The sequence below is a fragment of the Chlorocebus sabaeus genome, chromosome 12 (genome assembly GCF_047675955.1).
Source record: "Chlorocebus sabaeus isolate Y175 chromosome 12, mChlSab1.0.hap1, whole genome shotgun sequence".
In the NCBI taxonomy this organism is placed as follows: domain Eukaryota; kingdom Metazoa; phylum Chordata; class Mammalia; order Primates; family Cercopithecidae; genus Chlorocebus; species Chlorocebus sabaeus.
Window position 1 is genome coordinate 67,164,293 of NC_132915.1, and position 21,218 is coordinate 67,185,510.

Here is a 21,218-nt window from a genome sequence, read left to right on the forward strand (position 1 = left end):
ATGTTGAAATGTTCTGGAGATACACGTCAAGTTCTCTGTTTGAGTTCAATGCAAAAATAAGAAAGCCCAAGAGAAGGGAAATGAAATCTATCATGCTGGTTTCAAAAGGGTCCAAGTCTGGAGCATGGCAGCCCCTCAGAAGTGAGTCTTTACTACTGTAAACCAAATATTCCAGAATTTTGCATTTTAAAACCAATGTCCAGCATTTAAGCATTTTAAAACCAATGTCTTAGCTTTTTTTTCCCCACTTTAAGGTGGCTGCCTTTCCAGTGTCCCCAGAACAGTTGGTGACAACTCAATAATGATTCTTCCTTAATGGTATGAAGAGAGGAATTGTAAAATTGTGAGGAAACTTGCCACAATCATCCAATAATTTAAAATATCCATTTGAAGTCTGGGAAATGGAGCCAGGAGGCACATTGCGGATGGGCACTTCTGGAAGTGATAGCATCTCTGTGTACCTAGAAGGAGAAGAGCTTTGCAATTATTTTCTATGAACCATCTGACAGAGATGTATCAAGAACTGCTTCTTTCAGTGAAGGAGACAGCCTGGTTTCAGAGGAAATACATTTACCGTGTTTCTTTGCTTTTAGACATCCAGCAAAAGAGGTATGTTGTACTCAATCTTTGTATTTCTCTTTCTCTTTTGTTTTTCTTTCATCATTTTCATTTTGAGAATAAGTATGTATAGAGCCTCCCCTGTATCCCAGAAATCATGCTGAATCAGATCTAGCTGTGGCTTCCAAGCCACCCTGGCCTAGAAGGGGGCTGTGACTTTGTGACTGTGTGCCCAATACCTGGCACATAGTCGGCTCCCAATGATAGCTAATGTTCACTGAGTGCTTACGGTCTGTCAGGCACCCTGCTAAGTATTCTATGTCTACTAGCTCATTTCAGCCCCACTGTCCATAAGGTAGGTATAGCTTGTCTTAGATAAAACTGAGGCTCAGACAGGTGAACAATGAAACTTGCCTGAGGTTACACAGCTGAGAAATGATGGAGTTGGCCCTCAAGTCCACACTTGGAACCACTGCACCTATTTCTCCATAAGTGTGTGTTAAATGAACAAATAAACATATGACATAAAAGGATGTAGGTCAAGCCCAGACAGAAGATTGCATCATGGCAATCAGAAGATACTTCATGGCAGATTCTGCTTGAAGCAGGACTTAATGAACAAGAGCGATGCCGATCAGTAGAGGTGGGAGGAGCCGCTCCAGGCAGGAGTGAAGAGGTCAGGGTTGGCAAACACAAATGGCCTGAGTTTGTCAGTTATGGTGTCTGTTCACTGCCTCCATGACTGTCTCCCACTCCACCATGGCTGATTCGATCTGGGGTGTTATGGACCAAACCGTGTCTGCCTCCCGAATTCCTGTGTTGAAGCCCTAACTCCCAGTACCTTAGAATGTAACTGTATTTGGAGATAGGACATTTATAGAGGTAATTACATCAAAATGAAGCTTTATCCTTAAAATAAAGGATGGAACACGTGGTGCTTGCAAGTCCTCTACATTCTGTGCTGTGTCTGCTATGGTGACACCAGCTGCTAGAACAAATAAGCCCCACTCTTCACCAGCTTATTACAATAGAACTTTGCTTCTTGCTCATGCACTAGTCTGTGAGAGGACAGCCTGTGTAGAAGACAGTTTTGTCTGCATGGTGATTCATGGATCCAGATGCCTTCCATCCTGTGATTCCATATCCTTTAGAGCCTTAGAGTCCAACCAACAGATGGGGAAGGAGAAGGTGGGAAAGACACGCTTGTTCGTTGGCCATCTTGGCATAGAAGTGACACACATCACTTCGGCTCACACTCCATGGGTGAGACCTAGTCCATGTCTGTCCCTAGATGCCAGGGTGGCTGGGGAGTATGGCCTGGGATGAAAATATCCTTACTTTATGGAAAGGGAGCAGGAACGCCTGATGGACAGCTAGCGGGTCCACCATGTGGTTGGAATTCAGTTCTGAACTTGTCTCCAGCCTCTTCTCCCCACAAATGGGCTGCCTTGTTTCCAAGAGAATCTAGAAGCCAGTGCTCCTAGTGTATTGCCTTAAGGCAGAGTCCTAGTTTATTGCCTGTAGTAATTTTTACACCTGACCAAAGGGGCCATGGCTGCTCAGCAAAGCTCCGACAGCTCAGGGGGATGGTGCCCACAGCAGGAACTTGAAAGGGCCAGCAAGAGCCCAGGAGAGAGGAAATAGGAGTGTAAGTCCTACGTCTGCAGCCTGAGAAGGGGAGCTGAAGAGTCAGCAGTGTTCTGGAATGAGGAAGCAGGCTGCCTGCTTGCTTTCATTTCTTAGGTAAATATTTGCTAGAAGTTTGCCTTTTCTCTGAGTTTTTCGGTGCTGTGACGAGAACTGGGCAGAACATCAGAAGCAGTGACACTCAAGAGCCCTGAGAAACCCGAAGAACAATTGAGAGAAGCCTCCTTTGCCAACGCGTTGCCCACCAGGGCTGCACGTGGTACCCCCACTCCAAGATGCTTCCCGAAAACACCAGGTAAGCTTTAAGAGGCAGATCTGAGACAAGTCATGCTGGATAGCTGCATATTCCTAGCAACTGCCTTCTTTGATGCTGGTGATTAATGAAAACTGGGAGAAAGGCGTGTTTTAGCTAATTCGTAGACAGGCTGGCATGGAGGAAATAACATAGATAGGTTACTTGGTCAGTGAATAGATTTCCTTTCATCTTCAGTTCAGAGACAGAGTGGAGTGGGCAGAGCCCAGATGTGTTGTTAGGGGGCCTGGGTTCAAATCCTGGAGTTTCCTCATCTCTGAATCAGGTGTGATACCCCCTGCCTTACCTAAACCACAGCTTTGTGAAGATCATATGAGAACAAGAATGTGAAAGGATTCGAGATCCATAAAGTCCTGCCCCGATGGCAGGAATTCAGAATTCTTATTCTAACCTTCAAATGTTTTAGATCCAAGAACTGAAAGCCTACTCCAAAATATAACAAAAAATCCAATCATCACCTTCTGGCGTCACAGTATCTATTTAGAACTGTGGAGGATCAAAGAGGGAAATGAGCCATGAAAACACTAACAAGAATAAGAGTCACTTGGGAAAGGAGATACCCGGAATCCCACCCACGGGAAGAGGGAGGGAGCCTGAGCGCAGTGAATGGAAAAGACCTGAGGCCGGAAACAGACCAGAGGGATGGCTTGTAGGACTGGTGGACAGGGAGCACAGGAGGCAGCCAGAGGTGGGCAAAGACTGGAACTGGAAGGTCTGAGAGCATTATTCCTTTTCCCCCTCTCTCCAGCTGGCCCCTTGGGCTGGGAGAAGGGAAAGGCTAAGAGGACGATTTTTAGGAAGATCCCTCTGGTCACAGGATGGAAAATGGGTAGGAGATAGGAGCCTGGGCAGGAGGCTACTGAGATAGTCCAGACAAAGGGGACAGTGACCGAGATAAATGTGGTGGCTTTCGGGGTGGAGAGATGTGTCTGGATTTGGCAGGGATTGGAGAGGAAGGAGTAGAGGATGACTTTGGGTACCTGACTTGGATGAATGGGTCTGGGGTGGTGCCATTCCTGAGATGAGGATGCCAGGGGAGGAGCAGGAAGTTGGGGTGTTCAGATGGGACATGTTGGACTGGGGTGTTCAGATGGGACATGTTGGACTGGGGTGCCCATGGGACATCCAGAGACAGATAACCAGGAGGCTGACAATTGGCCCTGTGGTCTGGCATTAGAGGGAAAGTCCAGGATGGACCCAGAGAATGTAGCCTACCCTTTGGTGCCAGCTGTGCCTCTTGGGCCCTTGACGTTCCTTTGAAGTCAGCACCATGCCCCTGAGAGCTTCTCCCCATCCCTCTCATGGCCCCCTCTCCATCACGGTCCTCTTCCTGGGTATGGCTCAGCTGGTCAGGGCTCTTCTCACAGGGCAGGACCCAGCCTGAGCATGTAGTTCCAATTGGTCTACCAGTGAGGGGTGTCGCTGTCCCCACTAAGGACCCTAGAAACCTTTATCGATGTTTTAATGTCATTGTAGTGCCTGAATATGTTTCCTCTTTGGAAAATATAAGAAGGGTTCAAACTCCAGCTCTGCCAGCCTCTAGCTAAGTGACTTTGGGCTTTTAGTTAACCTCTAAAGCCTCAGTTTTCTCATCCATGAAGCGGGAATACTAGTACGTGTTACACAGGTTGTGAAGGGTTAAGTGAGACAATAACTATAAGAACCTTATCCAAATGACCAGCACACAACTCACATTCAACACACAATGGCTATTATTATTGTTACTTTTATTAAGTGAAAAGAAATGAAAATGAATATGACTTTATTAGACAGTTAAGAAAGGAAGGAGGTAGAGAAGAAAAGTTTTTGTCTTCTTCAACTACCAATTTTTTTGGTGGTAGCATTCTCTGAACTTTTCAGACATGCATGAAAACACCCCCATGCACATTTTCTAAAGCAGGGCACCAGCCAGAGCTGACCGTTCCTAGCCATACAGCAAGGTCAAAATGAATGGAGAAGTCAAGGCAAAGACAAAGAGAACAGAGATTTGAACATGCAGAGAAGAAAGAGAGAGGCTCCGGGATAAAGTGAAATAAAAACAGGGTGTTTATGTGTAGGCTTGATTGCAGAACTTTTCCCTGATTCTCAGAAGGTCATAGAAAGTGGCAGACACAGAGACAAGCCAACACAGAGAGAGAGAAAGGCAGGGAGCTGCATGTGATGCTCTGAGGGGCTGTCAGAGGCAGGCCTGCAGGGGAAAAGGAGAAACTGGGAAACAACCAGAAAGACAGTTAGCAAACTTATGTGGGTTTATGGTAGTCATGGACTTCCTCTTATTTTATTTTAAAAATTTAAGCTTTTTATTATGGAAGTATACAAACCCATACAAAAGAAAAGAGAATAGTATCATGAACCACCAGCTTCAACAATTGTCAACACATGGTCAATCTTGTTGCATTGATACTCCCCCATCCCCCCCTCCTCTCCTAGGCAGCCTATTATTTCATCATGAATTTCATTTTGTGTTTTTGTTTGAGACAGAGTCTCACTCTGTCACCCAGGCTGGAGTGCAGTGGTGCAATCACAGCTCACTGCAGCCTTGGTCTCCCTGGCCCAGGTGATCCCCCCACCTCAGCCTCCTGAGTAGCTGGTTCCATAGACATGCACCTCTAAGCCCAGCTAAGCTTTTTATTTTTTGTAGAGATGGGGGTCTCCCTATGTTTCCCTGGTTGGTCTCAAACTCCTGGGCTCAAGCGATCCTCCTCCATCAGCCTCCCAAAGTGCTGGGATTATAGGCTTGAGCCACCATGCCCTGCCTGGATTTCATTTTTGAAAAGAATTCTGCTTTCTCCGTGGAATTCTTAAAGTGGTGTACAAGTGATCTGGTACAGAAGTTTGTTCTCAAACCTCCACAAGCCCCTGCCATTCTCTTGTTTTGATTCTGAGAGAGCCCAGACTGCCCTGGCCATAGGAGCTGAAAATTACATTGAAATCAGAACTTGGCAGTCAGAGAGTTCTTTTATGATCATCCAGATTGTTAGCATTCAATGCCTGGCTCCCCAACTTGCTAGCTGTGTAAGTTGGACAATATTCTGGATCTTTCAGTGCCTCAGTTTCCTCATCTGTGAAATGGAGTGATAATGTACCTTTCCCATAAGGCTGTTGTGAGGATGAAATGAGGTGGTAAACATACTAAATGTTTAAAACAAAGCTTGGCATATAGTAGACCCTTGAGGGATGTTAGCTTTCCATTCACTCATTTAGGAAACATGAGTGAGTGCCAACTGTTGCCAGAGGTATGGGCAGGAACTGGGCACAGGGAGCTGAATGAGAAGGGCGTCTGCCCTCAAAGAGCTCCCCATTCAGTGGGGGACACAAACCTATGAAAAGTTAGCTCCAAACAGTGGACTGGTGGCTGTGACGCTGGGCCGTGTCCCAAGCAGTCCATCCCATCCCCTCAATTCAGAAGTGAGCAAACAGAGACCTAGGGGTCCCCTGAGCCTAAGGAGCCACAGTGGTTAGCAGCAGAGCTGGGATGGGCTTAAAGAAGTGGATTTTCCTGACTGGGCCTCTTCACATGAAGGCTTCAAAGGAGGTCAGTGGCTCAGGAGGGCACCTGGCCCATGCTGGGCAAAGGTGCTGGGCTTTGGGTCAGTCTTCCTGCAGTAGGGAAGGGTAAGATTGGTCATGGGACCAGGCGTGGGCAGCCAGTCTTGTTACTGGTTAACCAGGTGGGGACTGCAATTCACTGCACGGTCAGGGGCCCAAAGGTAGTGGAGTCCTTGGCACTTTCCGCCCTAGCAGAAGGCCAGGGATGCCAGCCTGGCTGAGCACAGCCATGCATAGCACTGGACTAGGGCTGGGGGATGGAAGGCAGAGCCCGTGGGGAATGGGAGAGGTTGCCACTGCTTACCAGATGCTCTGGGGACAGAGAAGCAGACAGGGTCCAGGCTCCAAGGAGGTAGAAATGCAACCAGTGACTGTCCCCTTTCAGTTCTGTGAAAGGAAAAACACCTTTCTTTTGGCAGAGTTGTCCAAAAGTGGGGAAAAGACTGAGAATAAGTACAAGTGATCTGATACAGAAGTTTGTTCTCAAACCTCCACAAGCCCCTGCCATTCTCTTGTCTTGATTCTGAGTAGTTGAATAAAACTACTCTTTGGGCACAAGTCCGGGCACTTGACTCTCATTGTATCTCATCCACACAGAGCCCTGGAAGGGGGACACTGGATCCATTTTCAGGACAAGAAGAGTAAGACCCAAAGAGGGGCATGGCTCACCCACAGTCACACAGCTGGCGTGTGGTGGAGCTGGGACTCACTCTCATGGTCTTCCTGGCTCCAAAGCCCACACTTTTCCACTGAGCCTGGCTGACTCAGCAAGATGGCAGGGTTGGCCTGGGAGATACAGGGTTCCTACCTTTGAAAGTGCCCAAATGGAGCTTCAGGGCTGCCCTGTGGGGAGGAAGAGTGGCAGAGAGTGCAGAGGCATTCACACTTCCCATGGGTGGATGCTAGTCTGTGATTTCACTACTTGGAGTGGATGAGGGGCCAGGAGGCAGCTCAGCCATATGCAGGCCAAGTACACACAGTGCAGAGTGTATGTCTCCCTGGCACCCGCCCTTCCTGCATTCTTTCCTTCCTTCCTTCCTTCACTCACTTATTCATTCAGCAAACACTTACTTGGATTTATTATGTACCTTGCCTGAAGTCTAGAAGCTCAGGGTAGGGGTTGGGTAAGGGACAGTTGGAATTCACAGTTGAATAAAACGTGTTTCTAGCTTTTGAAAAGTTCATAACTGGAAAGTGAGAGATGAGACGTGAAAAATAGCATGAAGAAGATTTGAGGAGTGCTAGAGAGGACCCTCAGCCAAGTTCAATGGGGCTGGGGGAGGAGAAGTGGGAGGGAGGAGGGAATGACTTTGAGTCAGGGAGGAGCGAGGAGGAGGGCCCAGAGAGGCAATGAGATCTGAGCTAAAGTTTCCACATGACCTCATTTGCTGTTTACACATCTGAGCAGGTCGCAGTGTTTAGGATCCTGCAGTGTGAAGACTCATATTTGCAGAATGCATCAGAGGCCTTCATGGACAGATGGCCCCCTAGCAATCATCTGATAGTCAAGTTTGTGTTTTCTTTTTCCAAACACTTGGTTGTAACCCATTAGTGGGCTGTAAAATAAATTTAGTGTTTTTGACCAGCGTTGTACAAAATGGAATGGGACAGAGTACAAATGACTTGAACCAAATTAGGACTACCAAAGGGCCCTGAGCATAGTAAGGGTATTGTTTTGTGAAAATTCGTTAAACATGCATGCACAGAAGTTTGTTAAACATGCATGTGTGCTCACACACATCTCAACTGGGTCATAGTTGTAACTATGAGTAGTGTGTTATATATGTAACACATACAACTGTGACTTGTAGTTAAAAAATTTTGTCTGGTCCAATGTCCTCATTTTACAAAGTAGAGAAAAAGGATTTGTGCAATGCAGAGCGTAGGGAGAAGAGCATAGGGTGGGGCACTGGCTTTCTCCTGAGTTCTTTTATTTAACCTTGTTGTCTTTCCTCTAAAGCATAGTTAATATTGACCTTGGTCCTAGAAACTCTGACTCCTTCATTATTTTAGGAAATGCCAGAGCCAAGGTCACTTGTGCCCAGTGGTATACTGGGAAATGTATCATAACTGGATCTTGAAAAAGTATGCATATGTATATATAAGCTTATTATAAATTATACTGATACAATACATTTTACATAATTGACAAATAAAAAGTATACAATATCTTTATTGCAAATTCCATTCAGCCAATTAATTCTCATAGAATGCTTTCCTTAATTTCTGCTGAATTCATCTGTAGCCAAGCTATGATTGCAGTTGATGAGTGAACATAGTTTCAACATGATTATTGGTTGATATTTTTATTTACATTAATGAGTAAGATAAATGGGAAAGAACAAAGACTAGATGTAAGTCAGGCCTTGTTTGCTGATTGTCAGGAGTTACTTTGCTGAGTGGGGTAAACGTTTTTGAATTCTGGAAGAATATTTTCTCAATTATTTCTGCTATGCACTCTGTAATAGCTACAAACATATGTTTTTAAATCTGCAGTATTAACATTTTCTCTGTCACTTTACAGGCAATCTACAAAACAGTAAATCAAGCCCTGATTTGTAGTGTTTGCCTATTGCCATGATATAAACATTCCCACTGTGGCTGATGTCAAGCGAGGTGATGTCACTGAATATGGAGTTGGAAAGCGATGCACAACAGCACATCATAACAGTCTTTACATTATACAGATGTAATAAGAGAATATCCCAAGAGCATAGATGGTAGCAAAAGGTAGCAAAACAATTGGAAAGTGATGAGTTTTGTTTTTTAGAGACAGGGTCTCACTGTGTTGCCCAGGCTGGTGTGAAACTCCTGGGCTCAATAAATTGTCCTGCCTTAGCCTCCCGAGTATCTGGGACTATCAGTGCCCACCACTGTGCCCAGCTTGAAGAGATGCATTTTGAGTTTTTTATCTTTATTTATAATATAACTTATTTACTTATAGGTTTATATAACTTAATTTTTAAAAACAATGGTAGTGGTTCATAACTGGCTTGCAGAATTCCTTACAGTATGACAATTGGTTCTTCCCATTTGGCACAAGCCAGCCTCAGCACCTCTACATCTACCTCAGACCTCCAAGGCAGGATTCTGGGGAATGAACATGGGGATTCATGGGATTCACAAAAGCAGGGCAGGGCTGGTGCAGAATCAGACATCCCAAAGTACACATGGCTGCATTGCGGAAGGCATCACATGGATGCACACTCACACGCGCTCTGCACACACCCCTTCCTCCTTCCCTAACCCACTCTGCACTGAGAAGTGGGAACCGTTTCTTCTGTGCCCACAAGGTGGTCAGCGCCCTGCTCAATGAGCACAATCGGGTACCTCAAAAGTCCTGGGCAACTGATGCTTCTGATCTCTGCTCCTCTCTGGGCCTCAGTTCCCTGGGAGAGAGTCCCATGGAATTAATCACCATTCCCTGAACCACTTGCCAGGCACTGGACTGGTCTCTGAGGACAGAGGTGAGTTGGCCACAGCTTGGAAAACCAGGAAACTCTGGAGCTCCAAGAAACCACCTGAGTGAGCCAAGGACTGGGGCAGAGGAGTGGGAGGTGAAGGGGAGCCTGACTCCCACACTTGCTTCCTCTTGGGTAAATCATCACACCTCGCCTGGCTTCAGTTCCTCATTTTAAAAAAGGGCTGATACAACCTACCTCATAAGATTCTAGTAAAGGTTGAGTTAGGTAATATAAAATAGCAGAGTGCCTGGGACATAGGGACACAAAGTGACATCAATCAATGAAAGCTACTATCATAGGTTTAACTTACTACTACAGAGTGATCATGTTAGGACCAAAAAAAGCAGAAGGATGTGGGAGACCCCCCCCCCAACAGATGATCAGTGGCACATGTTGGAGAATGGAGGGAGGAATAGAGATAACTGTGTTCTAGAAGCAGCATGTAGGTGTATGTCGCTTTTCAGATTGGCCCTCATTTTATTTATCATTTAAAATAAAAATTTAATTGACACATTTTAATTCTACATATTTATGGAACACAATTTGATGTTTTGGTTTATGCATATGCTGTACAATGATCAAATCTGGATAGTTAGTATACCTATTGTCTGATAAATGATAACATTTATCATTTATTTATGTTGAGAACATTAAAAACCTCTGCTTCAGCTATTTTGTAGTGTACAATACCTTACTGCTAACTATAGTTACCCTACTGTGCAGTAGAACACCAGAATTTATTAATCTTATTTAATTATCACTTTGTAACCATTCACCAACTTCTCCCCATTCTTCCTTCTCCCATTCCCTCCTGGTTTCTAGTAACTACTGTTCTACTTCTGTATCACCTTTTTAAAAGATTCTGCGTGTGAGTAAGATCATTTGGTATTTGTCTTTCTGTGTCTGGCTCATTTCACTTAACATAATGTCCTCTGGGCTCATGCATGTTGTTGCAAATGATTGGATTTCATTCTTTTTTATGGCTAAATAGTATTCCACTGTGTATGTACCACAACTTCTTTATCCATTCATTTGTTGTTGAACACATGGGTTGATTCTGTACCTTGGCTATTCTGAATAGTGCTGTGGTAAACATGGGAGTGCAAATACCTTTTTGATATACTGATTTCATTTTCTTTGGATAAATACCCATACTGGGGATTGCTGGATTATATGGTAGGTCTAGTTTCAATTTTTTTGAAGAACTTCTATACTATTTTCCATAATGGCTGTACTAATTTACATCCCCACCAAAAGTGTGTTCTAATTTACATTTTCTTTGGATAAATACTCATACTGGGGATTGCTGGATTATATGGTAGTTCTAGTTTCAACTTTTTTGAGGAACTTCTATACTGTTTTCCATAATGGCTGTACTAATTTACATCCCCACCAAAAGTAAATGTTCCCTTTTCTTCACATTCTCACCAACACTTGTTTTGCTTTGTCTTTTTGAATAGCCATTCTAACCATAGTGAGGTAGTATCTCATTGTGGTTTTGATTTGCATTTCCGTAATGATTAGTGATGTTGAAATTTTTCATGTTGGCCATTTGCATGTCTTCTTTTGAGAAATGGCTATTAAGGTCTTTAGCCCATTTTTTAGTTGGGTTAAATAACTAGTTGTGCTGTTGAGTTGTTTAAGTTGCTTATATATTCTGGATATTAACTCCTTGTCAGATAGTTTGCAAATCTTTTATCCCATTCTGTAGGTTGTCTTGTCACTCTGTCAGTCATTTCCTTCACTGCACAAAACCTTTTTAGTTTGGTGTAATCCCGTTTCTCGTTTTTGCTTTTGTTGCCTGTGCTTTTGAGGGTTTATTTTAAAAATCCTTGCCCAGCCTGATTTCATCAAGCATTTCCCTGATGTTCTAGTAGTTTCATAGTTTTAGGTTTTACATTTAAGTCTTTAATCCATTTTGATTTGATTTTTGTATGTGGTGAGAGGTAGTGGGGGTGTCTATTCTCATTTTTCTGCATGTGGATATCCAATGTTTCCAGCCCCGTTTATTGAAGAGAGTGTCCTTTCCCCAATGTGTGTTCATGGCACTTTTGTGAAAAATCAGTTAGTTGTAGATTAATTAATTAATTTCTGGGCTGTCTGTTCTGTGCCATTGTTCTACGTGCCTGTTTTTATGCCGACACCATGCTGTTTTGGTTACTATAGCTTTGTATTAGTAGTATATTTTAAAGTCAAATTGTGTGATGCCTCCAGATTTATTCAGGATTGCTTTGGCTATTTGGAGATTTTTGTGATTCCATATACATATTAAAATTGTTTTTTACATTTCTGTGAAGAATATTATTGGTGTTTTGATAGGGATTGCATTAAATCTGTAGATTGCTTTGGGCATTTTATGGCTATTTTAACAACATTAATTATTTCAATTTATGAACATAGAACATCTTTCTATTTATTTGTGTCCTCTTTAATTTCTTTTATCAATATTTTAGTTTCCAGTGTAGAGATCTTTCACCTCACTGGTGAAGTTTATTCCTAGGGCTTTTTGTTGTTGTTGTTTTTTCTCTCTCTCTTTCTTTTTTCCTTCCTTCCTTCCCTCCTTCCTTCCTTCCTTCTTTCCTTCCTTCCTTCTTCCTTCCTTTCTTCCCTTCCTCCCTCCCTCCCTCCCTTCCTTCCTTCCTTCCTTTCTTTCTTGTATAGCAATGATATTTATTTTTACATTTTGATTTTGCCTCCTGACACTTTACTGAATTCATTTCTTAGTTCTAATATAGTTTTTTGTCAAGTCTTTAAGGTTTTCTAGATATAAGATTATGTCATCTGCAGATAGGAACAATATGACTTCCTCCTTTCTAATATGAATGCCTTTTATTTTTTTTCTTGCTTAATTATTCTGGTCAGGACTTCCAGTACTATGTTGAATAGAAGTGGTGAAAGTGGGCATCCTTGTCTTATTCCTGATCTTAGAGAAAAATCTTTCAACTTTCCCCCATTCAGTATTATGTTAGCTGTGGGCCTGTCATACATGGCCTTTATTAGATTGAGGTACATATATTCTATGCCTAATTTGTTGAGAGTTTTTATTTTGAAGGGATATTGAATTTTGTCAAATGCTTTTTCAGCATTTAATGAAGTGATCATGTGGTTTTTGTCTTTCTTTCTGTTAATGTGGCATATCACGTGTATTGAAATGCATTTGTTGAACCATCTTCGCATCCCTGGGATGACGCTCACTTGATCATAGTGAATGATATTTTTAATGTGCTGTTGAATTTGGTTTGTCAGTACCTTGTTGAGAATTTTTGCATCTATGTTTATCAGAGATATTGGCCTGTAGTTTTGTTTTATTATGTGCCCTCATCTGGTTTTGGAATCAGCGTAACGCTGGCCTTGTAAAATGCATTTGGAACTATTCCCCTCTCCTCAGTTCTCTGGAATAGTTTGAGAAGAATTGATATTAGCTTTTCTTTAAATGTCTGATAGAATTTAGCAGTAGAGCCATTGGGTCAAGGGCTTTTTGTGATGAAAGACTTTTTATTACTGATTCAATTTTCTCACTTGTTTCTCCTCTATTCAGGTTTTGTATTTCTTCATAATTTAACCTTGGGGTGTTGTATGTGTCTAGGCATTTATCCTTTTCTTTTATGTTTTCAAATTTGTTTACATATAGTTGTTATTCATGAGTCTCTTATGATCCTTTGTATTTCTGTGGTGTTAGTTGTAATGTATCCTTTTTCATCTCCGACTTTATTTGCATCTTCTCCCTTTGTTGTTAGTCTAGCTAAAGATTTGTTGATCTTGTTTATCTTTTCAGAAAAAAGAACTCTTTTTTGCTAATTTTTTAAAAATTGCTTTTTTTTTTTGGCCTGGTGTGGTGGCTCACACCTGTAATTCCATCACGTTGGGAAGCTGAGGCAGGTGTATCACCTGAGGTCAGGAGTTGGAGACCAGCCTGGGCAACATGGTGAAACCCCGTCTCTACTAAAAATACAAAAATTAGCTGGGCATGGTGGTGGAAGCCTGTAATTCCACCTACTGGGGAGGTTGAGGCATGAGGATCACTTGAACCTGGGAGGCAGAGGTTGCAGTGAGCTGAGATCACACCACTGCACTCCAGTCTGGGTGACAGAGCAAAACTCCATCACGAAAAGAGATAAACAATAAATGAAATAAAAATTGCTTTTCTTGGCCTTGTTTCATTTATTTCTGCCCTCAACTTTATTACTTTCTTATTTCTACCAATTTGGGGTTTGGTTTGTTCCTGTTTTTCTAGTTCCTTGAGGTGTGTCATTAGGTTATTAGAAATCTTTCTTCTTTTTTAATGTAGATGTTTATGGCTATACACTTCCCCCTTAGAACTGCTTTTGCTGTGTCCCATTGGTTTTGGTACAATGTGTTTCCACTCTTATTTTTCCTCAATAAATTTTAAAATTTCCTCTTTAATTTATTCATTGACCTAGTGGTTATTTGGAAGCATGTTTTTTAATTTCCATACATTTGTACTTCTGTTGCAGTGTTCCTTCTGTTATTGATTTCTAGTTTTTATATCATTGTGGTCAATAAGAAAATTCTTGAAATAGTTTCAATCATCTTGCATTTGTTAAGACCTATTCTGTGACCTAATACATACATGATCTATCCTGGAGAATGTTCCATGTTCCAGAGAAGAATATGTATTCTGCAGTGCTGGGTGGAATGTTCTGTACATGTCTGTTAAGTCCATTTAGTCTATGTGCAGTTTAAGTCTGATGTTTCATGTTTCTTGTTTTTTGTTTGATTGTTGTTTTTTTTTGTTTCTTTGTTTTATAGAGGCAGGGTCTTTCTCTGTTGTCCAGGCTGGAGTGCAGTGATGTGATCATAGGTCACTCCTGGGCACAGGTGATCCTCCTGCCTCAGGCTTCTGAGTAGCTGAAACTACAGGCATGTGCCACCGAGATCAGCTAATTTTAAAAAATTTTTATAGAGAAGAGGTCTTGCTGTATTGCCCAGGCTAATCTTGAACTCCTGGCCTCAAGTGATCCTCCTGCCTTGGACTGCCAAAGCATTGGGATTATAGGCATAAGCCACCATGCCTGGCCTAAGTCCAATGTTTCTTTCTTGATTTTCTGTCCAGATGATCTGTCCATTGTTGAAAGGGGGATGCTGAAGTACCCTACTGTTATTGTATTACAATCTATCTCTCCTTTTAGATCTAATAATATTCATTTATATTATATTAGGGTGCTTCATGATATATTATTCATAATATTATATATTCATTATATATTAGGGTGCTTCAGTGTTGAGTGTATAGATAATTACAGTTGTTAATCCACTTGTTGAATTGATTCCTTTGTCATTAATGACCTCCCTTCTTGCTTTTTATAGTTTTTAACTTAAAGTCTATTTTATCTGATAAAATGTCTATCTCTTTTATCCTTTATCAGGAGTATGAGTTCTCTTGCTCACTTTTGGTGTCTGTTTGCATGAAATATCTTTTTCCATTCCTTTACTTTCAGTCTATGCTTGTCTACCGGTGAGGCTCATCTCTTATAGGCAGCATATAGTTGAGTGTTGTTTTTAAATCCATTCAAGAGCTTACTTTAAATTGGATAATTTAATCCATTTATATTCACAGTTATTATTGATAAGTAGGATGTACTCCTGCCATTTGATTGTTTTCTGGCTGTTTTGTAGATTCTTTTTTCCTTTCTTCCTCTCTTACTGTTTACCTTTGGTTCAGTGGTTTTCTGTGGTATTAAGCTTTGTTTACTTTCTTTTTCTTGTTTGTGTGTCTGTTTTAATTTTCTTTTTTTTTTTTTTTTTTTTTTGTGGTTATTGCGAGGCTAACGCAGAGTCTTGTAGTTATAATAGACAACTTTAAGCTGATAATAATTTAACTTTGGTTGCATAAAAATACTCCATACTATTTTTCTCCTTCCACAATTTATATTTTCATTGCCTTAATTTGCATCTTTATTGCATGTTCCTTAGCCACTAATTGTAGCTCTTATTGACCATTTGACTTTTACTTTTCATACTAAAGAAATGAAAGATTTACAGAGCACCATTATAACACTGGGGTAGTATCAATTTGATTATGAATGTACCTCTACTGGTTATTGATTTTTAGCTTCCAGTTGCAGCACTCCTTTAAGCATTTCTTGTAAGGCTGGTCTAGTGGTAATAAATTCCCCCAGTTTTTGCTTATCTGGGAAGGTCTTTATTTCTCTTTCATTTCTGAAGGATGATAGTTTTGCTAGATATAGTGTTCTTGGTTAACAGGGGTTTTGTTTTGTTTTGTTTTTCAGCACTTTGACCATGTCATCCCATTCTCTTCTTACCTGCAGGGTTTCTGCTGAGAAATATGCAGTCTAATGGAGATTCCCTTATATGTGACGTGATGCTTTTGTCTTACAGCTTTTAGAATTATTTCTTTGTCTTTGATTTTTGGCCATTTGATTATAATGTGCCTCAGAGAGGATCTTTTCGGGTTGAATCTAATTGGGGATCTTTGTGCTTCCTGGATCTAAATGTCCATGTCTCTCCCAAAACTTGTAAACGTTTCAGCTATTATTTTGTCAAATAGGTTTTCTGTGCCTTTGTTTATCTCTTATCCCTCTGACATTTCTATAGTATAGATATTTGTTTGCTTAATGATTTCCCTTAAGTCTCATAGACTTTCTTCATTCCTTTTATTCAGGTTCAGAAATGTATATATTTTTTACTTACAAATATTCATCTGACCAAAATTCAGCATAACCTTTATTGAACACTTAACAATTGTTTTGTATTTAAAATAACATTTCATTCAAACTTTATATAGTTCAGTAAGGTTTTTATACAGCAAGCAATGCTTAAAACCTGCAAAATCTGTAGAAAAGAGATTTTCACACAAAATAAGAAAAGAAAAATGTGAGGTATCCCTCATACACACATATACATGGCCCATGTACATGCACACTTGTACACACACACACACACACACCTGTGTGTTCACACAGACATATTCATTCTCACTCACAAAGTGAATATGTCTGCAGCATAGGCAAAAGACTGTAGGTCCAAAGGAAAATGATTGATTGTTCTAATAAAGAGTCCATGTAGCTAAGAAAAAACTAAAACAAAACACAGTAATCTTCTGAGGAAATTACTACTTCAAAAAAATGTTCTCAAGGTGAATTTGAGATCCAAGCCTACTAAATTACTTTTGCACAACAGCTGCCTGTAGTCCAAGGCAACTTGTGCAAATAGAAGGAATCAAATGAAACTAGTTTCTGTACTTTCTTAAACAAGGATGTAGGATGCTCACAGGTGCCTAGGGGCACTCTCATCATGCTAGGTACTGCTGCAGGGCCATTTTTGCCTTGTCACAAAGGTCTCAATCTGGTGGCCGACTCAGTTTGTGTAGAATATCTATGATGCCCATGTCTCATAATTTATCCTGGCATTCTTGTGAACCTTCCTCTTCATTCCATAAGAGGTTTGATATACAAAACATCAGTGGAAGCTGCAGTTTGACATGTGAATGGTCCATGTAATATTTGATTTTCTGAAGGATATCATTGTTGGTCATAATAGATTATTTTGCTGTTGTCTCATGTTCTATGTTGGCTAAGATGCACAATATCTACTCTTTGACTTTAAAGTTAGGTTCCCCTTCTAGAATAAGGATGACAGCTTGCATAATTTGCTTTCCATGAGTACTCATTATTTTATTATATGAGGCCAGGTCAAGAGGAGATTTCTAAGAAGTCCCAATGTCTTCATCAGCACATTAAAATCTGAATCTGATAATAACCAGAATAGCTGTTCAGTACTCAAGCTTTGTAACATGTCTGCTTTTATTTTTTGTTCAGCCTGAAATGCCATATTCATTAAAGCCCAAATTCTGCTCACTCACAAAGCAGGATTTTCACTCTGGGTTAATCCACAAAGTAGCTTTACAACTTCTGATTTTAAAATTGACTCTTTCCTTGGAGATAATTCAAGAAGATTACATACCATGGAAGATGCTACTACTAGGATTTCATCTGGTACGTTTTGTAAAACCTTCAGTAAAGGTTTTTACAGAATGTGATCCTAGAAACTGTTTTGAAGCTGCTGCATAGATCTCGATAAATGGTGCATACATCTGACAGCAGGTAACTGCACCTTGACACTAGATTCAGACAAGCCAGTCACAGTTCAGTCCATCATATTTTCAGTCTCAAGACTTTTCTTCTGAATGTCTTCATCATTTGCTCCATGAGAGCTGTAGAGATTGAATGCAGCCTGGCAGAGTTCATGAGCATGTTTTAAATCATGATCAAGCCTTTTAATATCAGTGATGGCACTCAACGAGTTGGAATACTTGAAATAGTCAGCAAACATGGCAATGAGGTGATCAGTTATGCTAGCGATTCTCTGTACCTCAATATCTGGTTCAATCAGATAGGCAAGTGTCTCAGCTCCTTTAACTCTCTCCTCTAGTAGTCTCTTCTTACTGCACATTTGAACCAAATAAGGCAATGTCCTTAATACAGTTGTTATCTGTCTGAATTGCTCCAGCTGTATACGTTAAACATTTTGCTGAAGTAAACCGTATCTCAATATGCTTATTCCTCTGTAACATCTTCGCAAAAATCTGTGATAACAATTCTCCATCAACCAAAACATTTACCAGGGTAAAACTGAGAAACATTTCAGTGCTTACATTTGAACTTTGTAGAAGAGTGAGCTTAGTAGGTGAGCAATATTCTTAACTGCACCACAGCTAAATAAAATTGTTTGATGATCTGGTGCTTTACAGCAGTGTGAGACGATCCGACAGAGGTACTCCTGGATATAGTGGAACCTGCTAAGCAGTGCCATGAGGTGCAGTGTTACTGTGGCATCTGTAAACAGTAGCTCCTTTGGAGTGACAGGACTGGAGAATTCCAGTAACTTTCATTCATGGTCCAAAAGGAAGCTCATGCAGCTTGGGGTCTCCAACAGGCACACCATCTTGAGCCTTCCCGCTTGGCTGCTCTCATTCTTTTTTATTCTCATTTTCTTTTATTTTTATTCTCATTTTATTTTCTGACTAGATTATTTCAAAAGATCTGTCTTAAAGTTTCAGAATTCTTTTTCTTCCTTCCTCTTGTTATCCTCCTTTTTTTCCTCTTCCTCCTTCTCCTGTAGTCCGTTGCCAGCCCCATTCTGCTTCCACTTCTTGTACTGTGGGTATTGAGCACATCCTGAGTGCTCATACAGTCTGCGGCCATGTTGGTTGATGCCTTTACTCTGATCTAGTCCCAGTTGCTCTCTATCTTTCAGAGTCTTCTGGTAATTTCCATGTCCCTGATAGAGCCCCTTCTTGCTTTCTAGTATGGTTATGCATTTTCTCTCTCTCTCTTTCTTTCTCTCTCTCTCCTTCTCCTTCCCTTCCTTCCTTCCTTCCTCCCTCCCTCCCTCCTTCCCTCCTTCCTTCCTTCCTTCCTTTCTCTCTCTCTCTCTTTCTTTCTTTCTTTCTTTCTTTCTTTCTTTCTTTCTTTCTTTCTTTCTTTCTTTCTTTCTTTCTTTCTTTCTTTCTTTCCTTCTTTCTTTCTTTCTTTCTTTCTTTCTTCTTCTTTCTTCTTTCTCCCTTCTTTCCTTCTCTATTTCTTTCCTGTCATTTTGAGGGTTTTGTATGGGGTGGGGAGACTGGAATATATGCTCTGTTTACCTCCCTAAAAGCAGAAATCTGACTTTTACAGTTCTATCACATACCTGACAGTTTGGGTCTCACCCACCCGCTCCCCACAACTTATCAGATATTTCAGATCCATGGTTAGACATAACTGTGGAGCACTGGCTTTTTAATGACTTACTGGGGAATATGCCATGCTTGTGGAATCCCCAGAGGAGTCCTCTTCTCTGAGACGTCTGAGGGAACAGTAGGTGCTGGCTAGGGAAAGAAGGTCAGCAGTTGGCTGGTGGATGCTGTAGGAGCTGGGAGAAGCATGAGCAAAAATGTGGACATATATGATAGAGTGTGCTGTGGTGGCTTTGTGGAGATCAGAGCAGAAAGAACAAAGTATGGTGGGAGTCCCAGAAAGAGGCATCTCTTTGAAGAGAAGCCATAACACTACTGCCGTATGTTTTAGATATGAGACAATGACAGTCCTGTCCCGCAGATAGTGGGGCCTGGAGAGAACAGAGTCTGCGGCCTGTAGTCCAGTAGTCTCTCTCCTGGCCCAACAGCCCAGCAGTGGCTCAGGTGTGAGCTGATGTTTCTTGACCTTGACCAATGCTAATTTCTTGTGAAGGATGCTTTAGTCTCAGGGCCCCTCACTCACACAGCACCCTTCCAAGGCTCTGGGAAAGTGAGAAGAACCCTGATTAGGTGTTTACATGGTCATATGTCTCCCTTAAAATATGAAAAAGTAAGACATTTTATAGTATTACTTTAAAAGCATGCCAAAATTATATAAGCTTTGAGCCCCACAGAACTGAATTCTGCCCCTAAATGAAGGACTTAGTTCCAGTTAGCAGAGAAGTTGGTTAATAATCAAGCTGGAGAAAAAAACATGAAAGATTATTCCACTTAGGGAAGACACACTACAGGTGAGCAGCCTTGGCTCTGAGAAAGTGAAGTTTAAAAAGATCAGATGGTCTTAGCGGATGGTCTTAGGCCAAACTTCTTGACAGTGATGTTCAAGGCTAAAGGATGAAAGACAACAGCAATGACTGATGATATGTATGTGATGTTTTTGGCCATTTTGCAGGACCAGGCAGTTAAATGGCACCTGTACCAGCTCGGTGGACATGGAGCTCTTCCTTCATTATTCCCTCATTCCATCAGTAAGTAAAGGCAGGGGAAGGATGAGGAGGACAGGAAAGGGCTGCTGCCAAACACAGACTCCCAAAGAGACCTGAATAGGTCAGAGGAGAGAGATCACCTGAGTTTCCTTCTAAAATTTCTTATACTATATACCAAAAATATGGCAGAAGAAGGCTTTGCGGGCCCAAGAATCAGGCCTCTGGACTTTTAGGAGAGTCAAACAGTCTTTTCCAATGAAGTAATGATGGCTCTGAGGTCATTTGGAAGATACAGTTAAGGATATTGCAGACAGAAGGGGAGAGCACATGTAGAGGCTCTGGGGCGGGAGGGAGAAGGCAGAGTGGGAAGAGCTGAGAAGTTCAACCATGACTGGGGTGAAGAATTGAGGCAGAGAGGTCTGGGGAGGTGGGTGGGGCAGACCAGGCAGAGCCCTATGGGGCTCTGTGTTAAGTTTTGCCTTCATTCTAAGTACAGTAGGAAATAATGGAAGTGTTTCCAGCATGAAGGTGGCATGATCAGATTTATGTTTTTAAATGATGTCTCTGGTTGCAATGTGGAGATCGAGTTGGAGGTGGGCAAGAGATGAGGCAGGAACACCAATTGGGAGACTTGCAGGGATCCAGGTGAGACGTGATTTTATCACATCCTAGATGATGATGTCAACTCCAGAAGTTCAAGAGGTGAAAACAATAGGAATTGTAATGGGCTGGATAGGAAGGTTAGGGAGAGGGGGAGGTTGAGGATGACTTAGGTTTCTAACTTGCACAACTGAAAGGATGATGGTAGCTGCCATTTACTCATTAAGGAACATTAGAAGAGATCCAGGTTTAGGGCAGACATAAGACATACTTGGCCAGGCACAGCAGCTCATGCCTGTAATCCCAGCACTTTGGGAGGCCGAAGCAGGCAGATCACTTGAGTCTAGGAGTTTGAGAACAGGATGGGCAACATGGCAAAACCTCGT

The 21,218-nt window shown here is 41.6% G+C and overlaps 1 protein-coding gene and 1 pseudogene across 3 annotated transcripts in view; one reads left to right on the forward strand and one right to left on the reverse strand.

Moving 5' to 3' along the window:
* The window catches only part of LOC103219166 (stimulated by retinoic acid gene 6 protein-like), a 67,062-nt gene that overhangs the window by 9,218 nt on the left and 36,626 nt on the right, over nucleotides 1–21,218 (forward strand). For all 3 annotated transcript variants that reach the window (XM_073021788.1, XM_073021789.1, XM_073021790.1), the window contains 2 exons: nucleotides 255–2,500; nucleotides 20,199–20,274. In XM_073021788.1, the coding sequence (XP_072877889.1) occupies nucleotides 2,481–2,500; nucleotides 20,199–20,274 (96 nt within the window). In that variant the 5' untranslated portion in view covers nucleotides 255–2,480. The remainder of the gene's footprint in view (nucleotides 1–254; nucleotides 2,501–20,198; nucleotides 20,275–21,218) is intronic.
* LOC103219846 (armadillo repeat-containing protein 8 pseudogene) lies at nucleotides 16,805–18,158 on the reverse strand (annotated as a pseudogene).